The 16,527-nt window shown below is 50.1% G+C and overlaps 1 protein-coding gene across 1 annotated transcript in view; it reads right to left on the bottom strand.

Annotated features, from left to right (window-relative positions):
* Positions 1-16,527, bottom strand: part of NPLOC4 (NPL4 homolog, ubiquitin recognition factor) — a 23,416-nt gene that overhangs the window by 6,477 nt on the left and 412 nt on the right. The window contains exons 2-12 of the mRNA XM_026861312.1: positions 16,314-16,442; positions 13,647-13,759; positions 12,552-12,731; positions 10,105-10,153; positions 9,230-9,324; positions 7,897-8,020; positions 6,653-6,832; positions 5,024-5,110; positions 3,339-3,410; positions 2,547-2,673; positions 356-516 (exon numbers count right to left, since the gene is read on the bottom strand). Of these exons, the coding sequence (XP_026717113.1) occupies positions 356-516; positions 2,547-2,673; positions 3,339-3,410; positions 5,024-5,110; positions 6,653-6,832; positions 7,897-8,020; positions 9,230-9,324; positions 10,105-10,153; positions 12,552-12,731; positions 13,647-13,759; positions 16,314-16,442 (1,317 nt within the window). The remainder of the gene's footprint in view (positions 1-355; positions 517-2,546; positions 2,674-3,338; positions 3,411-5,023; positions 5,111-6,652; positions 6,833-7,896; positions 8,021-9,229; positions 9,325-10,104; positions 10,154-12,551; positions 12,732-13,646; positions 13,760-16,313; positions 16,443-16,527) is intronic.

Here is a 16,527-nt window from a genome sequence, read left to right as displayed (position 1 = left end):
CAGAGCCAGGAAAAAAAAAAAAAAAATTAAAATGAAGGGAAGCACAGCAAAGACTGCCAACAAACAGGGAAGGGGAGGCGAGGTCAGAGCACTTGCTGCAGGCTCTCGGTGGATCACTGCGGGCCTCGTTTAGAAGCTGGATAGCCAGTGGCTACCGCTGCACCGGAAACCGTAACAGCGCATTTATGAGGGGGAAACGGAGCTTGTGCGATTACTTTGCAGACATGTGGCGAATGGTTACTACTGAAAATAGTTCAGACCTCAAAGACATCCTTTCCTGAGCCGGCCGTACCGATTTCCAGCCACGCGGCAGAGACTTTTCTGCAGCTCCCCCAGCCCAGCACGCAGCCCTTACCTTGTAAAACACATCAGGCACGTACTGCTCGCTGCTGGACTCCTTGGCATAGCCCAGCTCTGGCGCATCTCGGCAGGGCAGCAAGCACTCGTCCCGCACCAGCGCCATGCACTGATTCGAGACCTGGTACCCCTCGAAGTGGACCTGGTTGTCGGGACCACCTGGAAGAGAAGAGGTTGGTTCAAAATCCCACGCGAAAGCGACTCGCCCGGCGTAACCCCGAGAGGCTCGACTCAAAGAGCAGCGTTAAACACAGCGGTCCGGCCGAGAACAAAGGGTGGCGAGGTGAGACTGCTGGTGCTGCTGCACGGGAAGCACTTCTAGGCAAGAACTTCTGCTAAATTCTACATTTATTTAGTACCTCACGTTTTCACAGCTAGCCTAACAGGACAGACCTCTGGAGTGACAGCAAGAGCACTCTGCCAGGAGCTCAAAGGAGGCGAAGCTCTCCTCCTGAAAGGCTCCTGGGAGCGTCCCCCTCCCACCTCCCTGCAGGTATCTTCTCTCTTTCCTAACGAAAACCAGGCACACAGCTCCTGGGGGCCTGTTTTGTATCCAAGGAACCATTCGGGGTTGGTCCCTTAGTAATGTCAGGCGTAAGAAGAAAAAGCGTTTTGTCAGCCTGTAATAGATGGCCTGGTGGAAATCTGACATGGAAAGTGGAAATTAAGACCCTGGCTCGCTGATAGATCACATGCTTGGCGCTTTAATTTGGATAAAGTAAGCAACGTCAGGTCATATGTCATTAGAATACAACTGGAAAGAGAAGATACGGACAGATGGTAGGAAAACGTTACTATTTCCAAACCTAGGAATTCTGGAGGGGATAGGAATTAATCCACGTCGAGGATTTAAAGGCAAAGTCGATGCAAACTATCCAAATATATTTATACGGCACAAAAGGAAGGAATCAAGTGTTTAAATAGAAACCTGATGGGCTGATTTAACAGAAGAGAATGAAATTACCTGGAACAGAAAAGAGGAAATATTCGTTTTCTACCCTTTGATCTCTAACCTCAATCACTCACTGCTCCAGAACAAACACTCCTAGAAATTAAACATTGACCAAGACACGGGGAAGGCCTAAACAAAGCCAGTCATCATTTTCACAGTAAAACACCTTGTTTGAAAAAAAAAAAAAACCCAAACAAAAAACAGAAATAAATTTTTAAAAAGGGCAAGCGTGATACACATCTATCTTTAATGAAAGATGGCTGCGTTTAGCAGTCTGGAATGTATGGGCAGCTGTCTGAGTGCACGGGCCTGTTAACTGAAAAAGAGCATTTTCACCGAAAAAGGCTCCGGGAACTCTTACAAAACCTGGGCTCCGAGGAGGCAATATAATATCACACTTTCAGTTTTGACATTGGATGCTATTTGGAAGTCACGCGTTTTCTTCATTGTGCTAAACAGCCCCGGAACGCAGCGTTATCTGCTCCAGGGAAATTTTAACTGAATCCATGTGTCATCCCGCGGAGAAGAGCAGATTGAACTTCTAACACTACAACTCTCCCAGCGCTGCCAACATCTCCCCTCGCAGCCCGGGCAGCGCCGACTATTCCACAGTGCCTCCCGAGGCTTGCTGCGAAAACGCCTATAATCGGAGGTGACAAAGCAAAGAAAGCATTTTGCAGGCTTCTCTGTTTTATTCAGGCAAACAAAAAAATGTTTCCATGCACGGAAGAGCACAGCATCCTGCGTAAGGGTTTCCCTGACAGCGACACAAGGGAGATAAAGGTCCCTCCTTTATGCTGAACCAGCCAGAGTAACTTTCAGGATCCGGAGTGCCGTGGTTCTGCACTGCCGCTTTCAGGCAACGGAATTTGGAGCTTAAAGATTCGAAACAGAAAAGGGAGAAACGGTTATTCCCTTGGCCGCAGGCAAAAAAAAAAAAAAAAAAAAAAAAAAAAAAAAAAAAAAAAAAAAGCTTTACGGATCACAGAGGTGGGTGCTTCAGGTCTGAGCCTCAATTAAGTTTCCTGCAGGGGACAGGGTAAATAATCGTAGAGGAGATAGCACAAAGAATGAAAGAGGATTTTACTTGACAGAGCAAGGCAAAACCCCTTGTTAAATAGGACAGATGGGGACCAGGACGTCTGACTTCTGGCAGAGCTGCATATTCTTCTTCTATTAATGAGAGATAATTCATGTGTAACCCAGAGAGCCGGGGCAAGCCGAGGCCAGTTTATACCTGTAGCCACAACTGTGACAAACTTGGATCCAAAATGACCATCTGGAGAAAGGCGACAGATGTTGGGCTGCTGGTTCTGAAAGTTTCCAGCTGTGATGCACTCTTCCGCACTTAGATAATACGTGTCCTGAGGGAAGAGCAGAAACGTCAATAAAAAGGACAAGGCGATGTAGCCTAGACCTATTTCCCTGGGCTGCAGCCAAGGAAAACTACCAACACCCCAGTAAAACATGCTTTCGTAGAAAGTTGCTGCAGAGACGGGGAGAAGAATGTGACATGTCAGCTCCCCAGCAGGACTGTCCCGCTTCTAGTTCCACCCACCTTTACACACCTTTTTTTTTTTTTTTTAAAAAAAAAAACCAAACCCAGAGTTTCATTTTCCAAATAGGGCTAGCACTGATTTTAGAATTACGGGAAGCTGAGCAGGTCAAAGTTTGAGCCACGTCTATCTCACAAAGCCCAGCCCGTGAATACATCCTCTGAGTCACTTTTGCTCGCTGTGCCTGCACCTCACACCACCCCGTTCCCTCTGTTCCACTCAATTTTCTTAAACCACGAGCACCCTTTTCTTTAAGCAGCGTGGGCGAAGGAGGGCAGGCAGCTTTGTGTGCTATCCCAACAGCTTCAACCTCCAGCTCCAGCTCCTTTTCCGTCAGAAGCTTCTGAAAAACCCCATTTCACCAGAATTCCCAGCGTCACCCGCGCTGCCCTGGCTCGGCACAGCCCATGTTTATGGGATGACACCAACGCTCCGTACCAGCGGCTGGAATTAGCTGCACACTGGAATCTCACCTTGTTTCTGCTGTATCGAACAGTCCCTTTCCGTGTGTCTTCAGAGACCAGATCAGTGAATATCCAGCCAACCTATAAAGAAGTGTTATGAAGAAAGTTGCTTTAAGGGGAAAAAAAAAAACCCAAAACCAAAACACTAAACCCAAACCCAAAACCAACCCAAACCAGAAGAGAGCTTATACATTTTCTCCTAGCAGGACAAGATGTTCTTGGCTCCTCGCAGGGCCCTGCTGTACGCTGCCTGAAGGAAATGGCTCTCCCAGCTGTGCCGGGCTCATTTGAATCCGATTTCCAGGAGCAGCATGCCAGCTGGCCGGCCGGGGGCACCTGCAGCTTTATGTTTCACTATGGAATATTTTTTCATGGAAAGATCTGGAGGCTGCAAGAGGCCTCTCAGCCGCTACCTCCTCCCACCCACAGCAAAAAGCATTTCCTATTGAGCATTCAGAGCAGAGCAGCACCGGGAGCGCCAGCGGATGACAAAGCAGCTCACATGATCTCATTTTGAAGCTCGCAGTCACTAGTTAAGATAAAGCTCATATGTTCCCACTGGAGGATGATTCATTCCAAATCAGAGCCTGCTCCGATCCAAAAAACACATTCCTGCTTTCTGCATTGTTTGCACATAGGAGTATAGATGTGTACACACACACCGCTGCGTGAACCCTTCTACACACACGTGCTAAAACCAGCCCTGTGACCAGCTCCCACAGCATTAACCCTTCGGAGGAAGAACTGCTGATTCAGAGTCCTAGCAGAGCCCAGAGAAAAATCTGCAACCAGCAGTTAAGTTCCGTGCGAAGTCGTACCGATTAAAAAATATCTCATGTGAGAAGCAGAGGAAAAGCATGGAAATAAATAACACACACAGAAGCTTTGCTTCAGACACTGGCAAAAAGCTGAAGATCTTATCTTCAGAGAACAAAAGACCTCACCACAGATGTTTATAGTCTACTGTACCGAGTCGTTTCTGATTTGTGTTTTCTTTAGCAAGTCAAATCTTGTTTGTGTACATCTCATCCCTGGCACTCACACGATACCAAAAGGTTTCCCAAACCGGAAAATATCCCCAGAGGTTTGAGAGCTGGCAGCAAACCAGCGGATCCCACCTCCCGCAGCTCCTGGTCGATTGACTGGCTGCAGACGTGAGGGGAACAGAGGACTGAGGCTCAGCTGCCGGGTGCCTGCACCTCTAAAACCAACGGACAACTTAACTGGCTACGGCCACACCAAGAGGCAGGACCCCACGGAGGAGAATAAAAAACAAGCCGAAGCCTCCGCTCCTGGAAGTGGAGCACAGATTCTGTCAAAAGAACAAACTCGGGAGGCAACTCCAGCTACATCTGTGCCAAATTAGCACTCGCCGGGGAGATGCTACCAGGAACGGCTCCTATCTGAGGAGAATTGAAGTGAAAATGGTGTTTCTGCTTCTTCGCTTACTCCCTTTGATGTCACTCATGACAGAGAACTCCTGACTTCAGCTGCACAGCCCTGCTAGATGCTTGAGCTCAGGAAAAGGCTTTCATTTTGTTTTTTCGTACCGAAAAGTGTAAGAGTTATTGACACTTAAGCTAGATTTCAGATCTGCCCAAACGGTCTTGAATAACCCCGTGGAGCTTAAGAGAACCGCCGCCGACCTTCTTCACTGCCAAACAAAGACGCGTGAGATCCGACAACATCCTAACCTTTCTGAGTCCAAGCTTTGCAGCGATCTCATCCACAACCTCAGCTTTTGGATCTTCCAGGATCTCCAGGCTGTTCTGCGTACCAATCTGCAGCAAAAAAACTTGCTAGTAAGACAGAAACAGGAAAAACCACAGCACGCTTGGCCACTGTCAGGAGCGAGGCGGAGGGTGGAAGCAGGGCCCTGGGTTTCCCCTTCGGCGTTACCACCGACTGGTTTCACCCCAGAGACCTCCCCTACTCACAGACCCATCCTGTCCGAGCTCTTCAAGCTGCGTTTGCAAACTACATCGGGGTTTATGAATGAAAGACTCAGCATTTACAAACGGGCCATCGCTGTTTCCGAGCGCTTTGGAAAAAGTGAGAGATTATATAATTTTTCCAAAGCTCAGAGTTCAACCTGCTGGTTTTGTACCGCCGTTGCGTTTGTTTGAATCTCTGAGCAGCAGAGAGGCAGAAATCCAGTGAATCCAAGAGCCCACGCCCAGGCCTTCCCCCCGCGCTCTGGCAAACACGACTCCATCTGGGTGCGTTTCAGAGGCGAGCTTCCTCGTGTGGGGAGATGCCGTGTCAAGCAGCACAGCAGGGCCTGCTCGCCAGGAGAGCAAAAGCCCCCTCGCTTTTACCGTGCACAACTAGAAGCATATGAACTTCCAGAGCCGTGACAGCGACGCTGAAACAATAAAGGGCACGGCTCTGCTCGCATTGCAAAGAAAAGGAAGAACTTATAAAAAGGTTTGCAATGCTGCTCTCGCACACACACTCCCGAAGCTCCATTTGCTGTCTTTCCACTGACAGATCTGTTGCGTTTCCCTCTAGCAACCCTGCAGAAGTCAGCCAGAGGAAGAAAACATGCGACCCACCGCGACGTGTTTGTATACCCAGTGTCTGCACTTAGCAGAGCGACTTTGCTCAGCGGTGAAGAAGCCAGTAGGCAAACTCAACTCCAAGCCGAGCCTTGTGTCGTGGGCAGAGTGGCTTTTTGGATTTGCCACCTCCGTTTTCGGTTTTTCTGACACCGAATTCAGGTTTTGGGTTCCCTGGGCAGCTCGGCTCAGCGGGGCGCGCTCCGGCCGCAGCCTCCCGGGAGGACGCGGCGGTGCCGGGCGCGGGGCTGCGCGGTGCCGTGCACCATCTAGTGGGGACTCCAGCTGCTCCGAGGCATCAAATCTCATCCTCGGCCTCTCGATTTTTGTCTAATTAAGCTGCTTAAGTTTTCCCGGAGAGCTAGCTGATAAGAAATTGAAGCAAGGGCCGCAACTTTTTTTTTTATCCCTCGTACAGAATTTGTTTTCAAGCTGTTCTGCACCACAGCCCTGGAAATCTGTCATCAAGGAAACGTGAAAAGTGAAATCCACCGTTACAAAGTCTCCTTGGCTTTAAATCATCTGAGCAAAAAGCGATGTAAAAAAACCCCAAGAAAATAACAAAAAGCAAATCTGGGGTTTAAAATTCCTTCGGTGGCGATAAACCACAAAAGACATAAATCACACCACCTCTTTCACGGCACCGTTTTCCTTACGGAGCTGCAGTCGGAAATCCTGCACGAGGTTTCCCGAACACAAAAGCGTTTCTGCGTCCCCCGACTGTGAGTCGACACGACGCAGAGGCCACGACACCCAAGCTTTTACCTGTGGGGGTTCATAGATGGCAGCAACCTCCGCCCGGATCCCCAGCGGGATGTCCTTGTGCTCCGTGTACCGGCCGTAGAGGTACCCGAGGTGTTGGTTTCCTGTCTTCCGCCAGAAGTCGAGGAAGCGATCTGCAATTGTGTGGTTCTCAAACATGATGTTGTCAACATGCCTGTATTTCTGTTCGACAAAGTTCAAGCGTCAGGCCATCCTCGACCGGGTGCATTCGCTTTGCCTATCCCCAACGCCTCCCAGCTGCCCAGGACACCCCCCACGACCCCTTACGGCTGAGTCCTGCCGCAGCCAGGACAAGGGAAGGCTCTCGCTGCCTCCCTCCCTCCCCTCAGCACCGCTCCCCGGCCCACCACAGAATCCCAGAATCCTTCAGGTTGGAAAAGCCCCTCGGGATCAGCGAGTCCAACCCTCAGCCCGACTCTACAAAGTTCTCCCCTACCCCACAGCTCATCCTAACGGCCCTGAAACCTCCCCAGGGATGGGGACTCCCCCCTCCCCGGGCAGCCTGTTCCACTCTCGGACCACTCTTGCTGGGAAACATTTTCTCCTCCTGCCCAGCCTGACCCTCCCCTGGGCATTTTCCAGCCGTTCCCTCTTGTCCTGTCCCTGATCCCCTGGGAGCAGAGCCCAGCCCCAGCCTCTCTGCAGTGTCCTGTCAGGAGCTGCAGAGAGGGATGAGGGCTCCCCTCAGCCTCCTCCTCCTCACCCTGAGCACCCCCAGCTCCTTCCCTGGCTCCTCACAGGATTTATTCTCCAGGCCCTTCCCCAGCCTGGTTACCCTCCTCTGCACCCCCCCCTACACTGGGGGCTCCACAGGCTGGAGCGTGGGGAAGCACTCAGCACCCCCAGCACCCCAATAACTCGGGTTCTTTACGAGGGCCCTTACCCCGAGAGCCTTTGCATCTCAAAAAACCAGACACTGAAATCTAGGAGGAAACAAGAAGAAACAGTGGGTGGTCTTTTGGATCCCGTGAGGGAAAAGCGTGGGGATTCATCATAGCGGTGCCAGCTCAGATGTCCTCCATATTAAGAGGAAACTGCTGAGCCAGATACGTTCTGGAGACCTTTTCTCCAAGGACTGAAGACCTTAACAGCCATTTCCCTGACAACTGCCAATACGCAAAGGCTTCTTGCTCCAAGTTGGCTGTTCCTGAAGTCATCTCTCCAAAAATAAAGGTCAAATCCCCTCTCAGCTTTAAGCACAAAGGCTCCTGCGAGCTGCTTCTCACCTGCCTATTGAGAGTGATGGCACTTGGCTGACACTTTGTGCAGATGCCTTCTGGCCAAGGAGGGTGCCCTTCACAGCCCGATTTGATCTTACAGCTGATGTTTTCCAGGGCAACAAACTTCCCCCTGCGAGAAGGAAAAGAGAAAGCTGCTGTTACCACAGTAAATTCTTTTGGATCTTAAAAAAAAAAAGAAAAAAAAAGCAAGCGGCTAGAAATATTGTGGAGTAGGGCAGAGGAGAATGCTTTGTGTCATCAGAGGATCTCAAAGCGCCCCGCAAACTCCCGCGGGGGGACGCCTGGCTCCTGCAGTCCCCGAGTAACCCCTGCTGCCTGCTGAGCGAGGGAGGTCAAGAGGCCGACACGTGCTCCCAGAGCCAGCTCCTAAGCAGATATTCGAGCAAGAGCAGAGACAGAAAACTCACGGGACCCTGCTTAAATAATTTACGCAGCACGTGGGAAGTAATAGATTATACTGCTAGGGTGAATGAGAGTTCCTTTCATGTGCACAAGGCTTCCTGCAAAGGGAAGTTCCCTTCAAATCAAAGTATTACGGACTGGAGCTGCATTTCACAAAGACCTTTAAAAAAATCCCAATGGCATTTAGGGATAGGAGGGAGAAGGTTACACCTCTGCAGAACTTATTTAAAGGAGCTGCACTTCAGAACACAGCGGGTTACCCGACATCTCCAAATGGGACTTTAGATCCTTCGCTGAACACACGCGCCACAGCGAGGCGTAAAGAAATAAATACTTCTTCCAGCACTTCCTCTCTGCTCAGCACTTATCTGGCCCGGGTCACCACAGCACCCTCCACCCGGGGCAGGACACCTTGTTTTCCAGTTTGTGGGCAGTGAACTACGGCACCATGACAAGAAAGGGTTTCACCAAGCGCACACAGAGCATGGGACAGAGCAGAATCAGGCCCTGAGGAATGTCAGGCTCGTCCCTGTCTCCTGTTCACGTCTGTAGGTAAGAAAAGCCACTGGTGAATAAAGGTTCTCCAAGTCCACCACAGCCTCATAGCCTCTCCACGAGGTCTGAGACCCAGGCTTGGAGCTTGATATAATTAGGGAACCTCTTTCCTTCCATCTGGCCTTCTCCCCCCATCAGTAGTGTCTCCTGGAAGCAATTACGTTGCCACAAAAAAAAAAAAAAATTCATTTTTTTTCCCCCAGCCTTTTTTCCTTTTCTTTTCACGTGTTGTTTTCTCCTCAGTTTGCCATTCAATACTTGTATCCAACACTAATTTGGTGAGCTCCGCCTGTACTTTCATTTGTATTTAAAAAAAAAAGAAGCTACAACTAGATTTCCTTAAACACAGAGATTTTCTTACTTGTCTGCCCCTCCGGTCAGCTTCCTGATGTAGGCATGGAAGGACATATGCTTCACAGGAGGTTCCAGATGGTTTAAATAATCCTCATCAAAAGGCTGCCAAAAACACCACGCAAAGAAAAGCCAGGTCAGACACCTGTCTGATAATACATTGATCACTAAACAAATGGATGTTCTAGAGTCAACCCCACCGGCTCTCAATGTGGAAACAATCAAGAAAATTTAGGCTCATTTTCAAGGCAGCTACTACCGTGATAGAAACAGTGGGGCTTTACAACAGCCAGTTTTATTATCGCCTCCTACTTTTGTAACAGATTGGCTCCACAAATCAGAACGAGCCTCAAAGGCAAAACGCTTTTCCCTTTCAATATCTAACAACAAACAAACAAAAAAAACCCCAGCTGCTCAAACAAGGCCAAAAAAACTTGCAGAGCACACGGCAGGGAAGCGGGGGGGGAACAGCCATCCTCGCTCGCAGCGACTTTTGAGGGATCACTGCTTCATGCCGTAAATTACACAGCTCAGCACAGTTGTAGGCGTTACTAAAGCTGCCTTTTACCTAATAATACATGGTTTAAACTGGGAAGTGCTGGGATCCGTGAGAGGGGAGGAAATAAGAAGACAAGAGGCAAGAGTGAAGAGGGAGGGAAACTGGAGCTTTCCTAAAGCACCACCCGTTAAACCCCTTTCTGCCAAAACCCAGGGCATTAACCAGAACCGACCCAGCGTCACGGAGGCTTTAGTGATCCTGGGTGCGAGCCGGCACCTTTTACAGGGCACGGCAGGATCCTGACCCAGAGCTGCGTTCACAGTGGAAGGAACTGGATCCAGGAGGACATTGTGTGACTTTCCAGAGCACGTTCTCGGGGCTCTTACCTCCAGCGGTACGCAATGCACACATTTACCCAAGGGGCCGTGGCGACACCTGTGCAAAGAGGAAGAGAAGTAGCGTGAAATCTTGTTTGATAATGGAAAAGTCAGACTGTAAAAGTTGCTCTTAACAGTTTTGGTGTGGAGGATCCGTACAATCACACGGCTCCCAGCAACCCTCCACCCACTAGGGAATATTACAGAGGGGTCACCACAAGATAATTTCACATAAAGAGACAGCAACGGCTTCGGGTTAAATCTGAGAGTCCCGGGTCAAGATCAAACCCTCCTGATGCCTGTGTCGCTGGCAAGCGGCTCTGCTCTCTGAACAGCCACGTGAAGCGATGTCAGATCACAGCTTCTCAAGTTTTACAACCCCGTGTTGGGGTCACGTTTCAATTCAAAGAATTTTAAATCGACGTCACAGGGCTGGCCTGTGGGCCTGTAACAAAAAGACAACTAAAACATTCATCCTTTATCAGTCACTAGAGGATGGTCTGGAACAAACAGGGAAGCATGTGTTTATCAGACAGATAAAGACCCGCTGGGTAAAGTTACAAAACTGAGGGGGAAAACATCTCCTTGTGAGGTGATCGCTTTAAAACAAACAAAAAAACCCCCAACAAACCAACAAACAAAAAGTCAGTCCGTCCCCCCCTCTGCCCCAGCACTAGGTCAGTGCTAGTTTTCAAGGGTAGGCCTCTAGAGAGGAGCGTGGATGCTCTTGTAAAGACAAAATGGATGGGATCCAGTTGCAGCATTGCTTTTAACCCAGCGTTGCGGCAGATAATGTACATAAAGGGCCACTAAAGGCTGCTAATGCACTCAGCCCACCGCCAGCATCCCTTCTTGTTTAGATTGATATGCACTCACAAACACAGGAACAAGCCCAGACACACTCTTTTTATCATAAATATCCACCACTGTGCTTTGGTTCCCTGCTAAGAACAATACCTTCATTTATTCTTTTGAAAAATGTGGTCAAGTTAAAGACAATGTTTTTGCCATGGAGTGGTGGGGTTTGCCTTTATTGTTTCAATAATGTGACATTTCCCTTATTTATCATCAGCCTGAAAAGGTTAGATAGGATTTTCCACGTAAAGGCTCCGTCTCTCCAAACTTCCTCGCTGCTGCAGCAGTAAAGATAAACCATATGGAAGACAACACAATGGGGCAGGGCGAGCTATTCTGTTTTAGAATTTAGAAAGAATTCCTGGTTGCCTTTAAAATTTTCAGCCCTTTCAGAAGTTACCTCTGCAGAGGGGTCCAGCCCCAAGCCAACAACCAGTGCAGACATTGGGCCAGGAGCCAACTGGGACGTCGTTAATGATGAGCAATAAAAAACAACCATCCAGACAGAGGAGGTTTTCGCAACATCAGTCTAGATTTACGGTGGTATTAACTCACCATTGTATTATTACTTTTACCAAAAATACAAGCTGCTTTGTTTACCTAAGCCTCTTGCAGCTAAGAGCTTTGGCAAAGCCAGACTTTGCCGCGTTTCCGTGAGCAAAATGGACTCCCTGGTTTCACAGAAAGTTTAAGAGAGGCACGTGATGGAAAGGAAGCCAAAAGCCAAGCAGGCAGAGACCCAAGCCCCACTTCCACGTCTCTGCTGTTACACACTTCCACTCCTTCCCTTCACTGCTGTGGTTTTCCCTTTGGGAGGAGAGGCTGGATCTGAAGAGGCAGAAGCGCTCCTGCCTGGGCCGTCCCAGCCGAGAGGCCGCAGACGGAGAGGCAGGCTCGTGCCCACGCAGGCAGAGGCTGCCCGAAAAGCCAGCAGAGCTCAGCTCTCCACTGGCAGAGGAGCTGCCTGCGATTCAGAGAACAACCCCGACCTTGACGCTCACCCGCTGCCGCCTGGGGGAGGCCGGGGCAGCGGCTCCGGCCCCCAGCGCGTTTCCCTCCTGCGAGACGCAGCCCCTCACCTCGGGACCCGAACAACAGGGAGCTGCACATCGAGACCATACGGAACGGGAGCTCCTGCAGACAGCAGGCTCCTGCTTATTAAGCAATATGCCACACACAGAGCATAATCCAGGATTTCTACACAGCAGCGGCTGGCGGGACATCCCGGGGAAGTATTCAAAGTATTGATTTAAATCTAGAGAGCTCCAAAAGTTTTAGGAGCACAAAATATACGATCGCAAGTCCCATAGCAGGGGCCACCTTGATCAGAACAATAGATGCTCTGAATGAGTCCTTCCTGGCAAAGACCCTGGGATTTTGGTATCCTTCCTTCCTCAGCTCACCAGGGCTCGATTTAACCTTCCAGGACAATGGCAAGGACTGTTTTCCCTTGTGAACGTTTCAAAGGCAGTGAGGGATAAAGCAGGGGCTCAGAGGGTAGTTCCCACAGCACATTTCCTGGCTGCTGGTTTCAGACAAGATGTTACGAGCCCTGGTGAGGCACAGATGCATCGGCAGAAACAAAGTCCACCCATACTTACAGCTGCTGGTCTCGATTTCGGTAAATCTTCCCATCCTGTTTGATCAGATACTGGTCGATCTCATCTTCCACCACCTGGGGGGCCCCCACAGGCCGCAAGCCTTGGGAGACAGAGGTGTCCATGGTCTCCGAGGAGGAGCCAGCCGGGCTCGAGGGGTAGAGAAACAGCATATCGCCATGCCTACGGGTGTGGAGATGCAACACACGGGTATCAGCAGTTGCTTCTGGGTAGCAAATCTCCCAGAGCACGGAGGAACACGTAATTTATCACAAATTACACACAGACTAGCAAACGTGGCAGTCCGAGGCTGTTCCCTGAGCCACCTCTTTTGGCTGCTTTGGTCTTCTGCACAAGAAATGTAAATCTTTTCATTAGGAGACAAGATCGAGGGGAAAAAAACAAAAAAAAACCAAAACAAAAAAAGAGGTGAAAGGAGCTTATGGAGAGAAGCAGCAGCTCCAACCAGTGAGGCTCCTGTGCACATCAAGTCCCAGCCTTCCCGAGGCAGCTGCCAGTGCTGACACACCCAAGGGACGAGCTCACGCGGTGGGAGCAGCTCTTGTATTTTTAACCGGTTTAACGTTATTCCTGACATAAACAAAACAAAGACATTCCCAACCATGAAGCGATTGCACCATTTGGCACCTCTGATCTCCCTCGGCGGCTGGCTACAGAAGGCAGGAAGCCTGGCTTCTGCCCAGGGGAATATCACACTCTGGCGCTGGTGCAGAAAAAAAAAAAAAAGGACAGCGTGAGGAAATGCAGGGATGAGGGCGCTTGCTGCGGGCTGTGAAAGAGGAAACGGGAGGCCTGCTGCTGCCTCACCCCAACAACGAAACACAAGGCAAGAAGTGACCTAAAAAAATGGCTGCCACAGCCTCACGCGGAGTCAATTTGATCCCCCCCCAGTTTCGGCACGTCCATCGAGCTCACCCCTTCAAGCAGGTGGTGAGAGCCGAAAGCTCCGGACTCCTGCAGGGCGACGCTGTCTGCTGCTGCCCGGGAGGGAAGAGTCGGGGCAAGCTCCGAGAAGAGGTGCCCTGTTGTGCAAACCGCCCCCCCCCTCCACCCACAGCACCCTCCGACAGGACTCACTTGATTTTCAGTAAGTTGAGGGATTTGTTTTGTGAGGCTGTGATCTCTCCTGTCCTGTTTCTATTGGTGTAGACAGAAAACCCATTATTCCTGAAACCAAATTCTTTCGCGACCTGAAAGAGAGAGAAGAATTTGAGGTTTAACGACGAGGTTTAAGGTACCTCACAGCCCCGGACAGATGCTGAAAGCTGCTCAGAGCAAGCGTTAAGTCCAGGGAACTTCTATTGCAAAACTTTAGCTGAATTCACTCGTGTTCCCGAAGAGCACAGGATAAAACTGAGAAAAATAGAAACGCTTAGTAACACAAGCAATCTATTTAAAAAAGCAACCTAAACAGAACGTGTCTCTCACTCGCACAACACAAATGCCGTATTTTTATTTAAATCCAGGCAAGCGCTGTCATGACTAGAGGGGGGAAACTACCTTCTCCACGAGCCCAGCTCTCTCCCTCCAGCCTTGCCAGCACACCCCAGCCAAGTCAGCCTCGTCTTCCTGTGACCAGAATTCCTCAGTCCAGACCTTCACCTCTGAGGATCTCCTGCCCTCAGCTCTGCTCTCGCCTACCACTTGCTACACAAGTTTCACTCAAGCTCTTCCTGCTCTTCTCCTTTCTAGTTGTCTCCATCTGCCTGTCTCCTCCTGACGGAACTTGCCCTCACAATCACCTCTCAGTCCTCAGGCAGGTTTTTTTCCCTGCTCATCCTTCTCACTATTTCAGTTTAAAGCTGCTTCCGTCTTAAGCAGTCAAAAGCCTCTTCACAGCAACAGTAATTTTCACATTTGGCCACTTAAAAACAATCATCAGTTTAAAAGCGGTGTTAAAAGTTAGTTTAGTCAACAAGTTTCTTCCTGAATTCTCAAGTTAATGGCCTTTATTTTTATGAAATTCGGCAGGGCTCACAGCACACAGCACAAATCTAACAAGCCACAGACAGCACTGCCCCACGGAGAGCAGCAACTTGTGGCAGGCAGCGATCTGCCCTCTGAAGGGGAGCACGACTTTCAAACCCTCCCCGTCTCCTGCGTGAGGCCTGCCAGAATCAAACATCGGCTCGTCAGCCCACAGACTTCACCAATTTTTGCAGGGCAGACAAATTCCACGTTACATTAGCAAAAGGCTCCAGTTAGTTCCTAACTCAGTTCTAACCCGAACACACCCGAGAGGTTCATTTTTTAGTTCTCTTCCTAGGATGTGCTACAAAAGGCAGGGATTATCGAGGCCCTTATCACTCTGAAATGTGCTTTCTTGCACATTTCTGCAGCTTCTCTGGAGTCATCAGGAGGAGATCCAAGTTAATTGCTAGCATAGAAGCAATCTGATGGCTCCTTAATTACAGCTATCTAGCTAAATAGAAAATCCACCATATGGATGAACATTTCAGTGTTAAAATCCACAGCTATTAATACGCACTGATCTTAAATTGTAAAATTTGCAGCTTTCCCCCTTCCAGGTAAAGCCCGTGTCGAGAAAGAAACCCAAACATTTCTCAAATTCAGCTCAGCAAGAGGATATAGTTTTCCCCAGATCAACAGGCAATTTTAGTGAGTGCTGATGCTTTTGTTCCGACGGTAAGTGCTTGCAAGCACGATTGTTCCACCCCGCCTCGGGTAACATGAACCCTTGAAACCGAGCAGCTTGTTTTGCACAGGTTCCAAAGATTCTGAAAGCAACGCTTTTCTCCTTGGGTGAGACTGGTCAGAGCCTGAAGTGGGTGTCTATGACCCAGCCCTGAAATCCATCAGGATTTTTGCTTGGTCAGGTGGGGATTGCTGCCGTGGTCTGGGCTCAAGCTCCAAACAAAGCAAACAACTCGCAAACAACAGCAGGTTTCAGGCTGCTCCCCTTCCCCCTCGCAGGGGGAAAGGAAATCTCGCTGACTAAAAGAATGGCTCTTCAGGCACAGAACACAAAGTAATTTCTCTTACCAAGCAGAGAAATCCTAATCCAAAGGTTCCAGGAGGGAAGGAAATGGAGAACTGCTCACTCTTAAATAGCAAACTTTAAACACTGAGCAGTTGCATCAGACCAAAGAACGAGCTACAACCAACTCCAAACCTGACAACTCCAACACTCCGCGTGCTCTCCCCATCCCAGGGTGGAAATCTTACCCAGGAGGCCCCGGAGGCTCCCACATTGCCTTCAGATCTCGCCTTAATTCCTTCCTTGCTCTCTCCGAAACCACGCTGGAAAGCCAGGGGCACACAAAGCACATTCAAACGATATTCAAAGCGCAAGTCAAGCAGCTGAGCTTCAGCTGGGTCACGCCTGAAGAGGCCAGGCAGGCTTTGACTGTCAAACAGCTTTCCTGTGTCACCATCAGCCTCTGCTTCCCCAGCTGCCATCTCTTTGGGAGAACGCTAAAAACGCATCCCCCCCCAAGGAAAGCTCCCACCCCCAGAGACTCCAAGTGAAAAGTGGAGTGAGTTTTTGTCTTTAATTTTGTTATTTTCCCTCTGGAACAACAGTGAGAAAACCAGTTTCGGCCACACCGATAAAAACGCCGTTTTCCAGGGGGCACGCCCTGATCCGCGCTGCCGCCGCCGCGTTTGCCCGCCGAGGCGAAGCCCGTGGCTCCCACGGGAGCGAGCGGCGGCGCAGGCTGAGCCGCGGGAGCCCTGCCTGGTCCCGCGGGCGAGCGGGGAGGGCGCAGAGAGGCCCGGGGGTACCTTCTTGAGGAACGTCGCCACCGTTTCTCGCTTCGTGGCCGTGATGCGCTTCACTCCTTCTGGCGACTGCACGCGGATTATCTGTGGGGTTGAGAGGACCCGGGTTAGGGACAGGGGGACAGAGCCCACCTGCTGACGCCCCGCACAAGGAAGTCAACTGCTCTGGGTACGGCAGCTCGGGCCGGTGTTTGCATGCTGCAGGCTGAATTACCCC

This window comes from Athene cunicularia (assembly GCF_003259725.1).
Source record: "Athene cunicularia isolate RWA chromosome 18 unlocalized genomic scaffold, athCun1 chr18_part1, whole genome shotgun sequence".
NCBI classification, from domain to species: Eukaryota; Metazoa; Chordata; class Aves; order Strigiformes; family Strigidae; genus Athene; species Athene cunicularia.
This window is presented reverse-complemented; position numbering and strand designations above follow the sequence as displayed.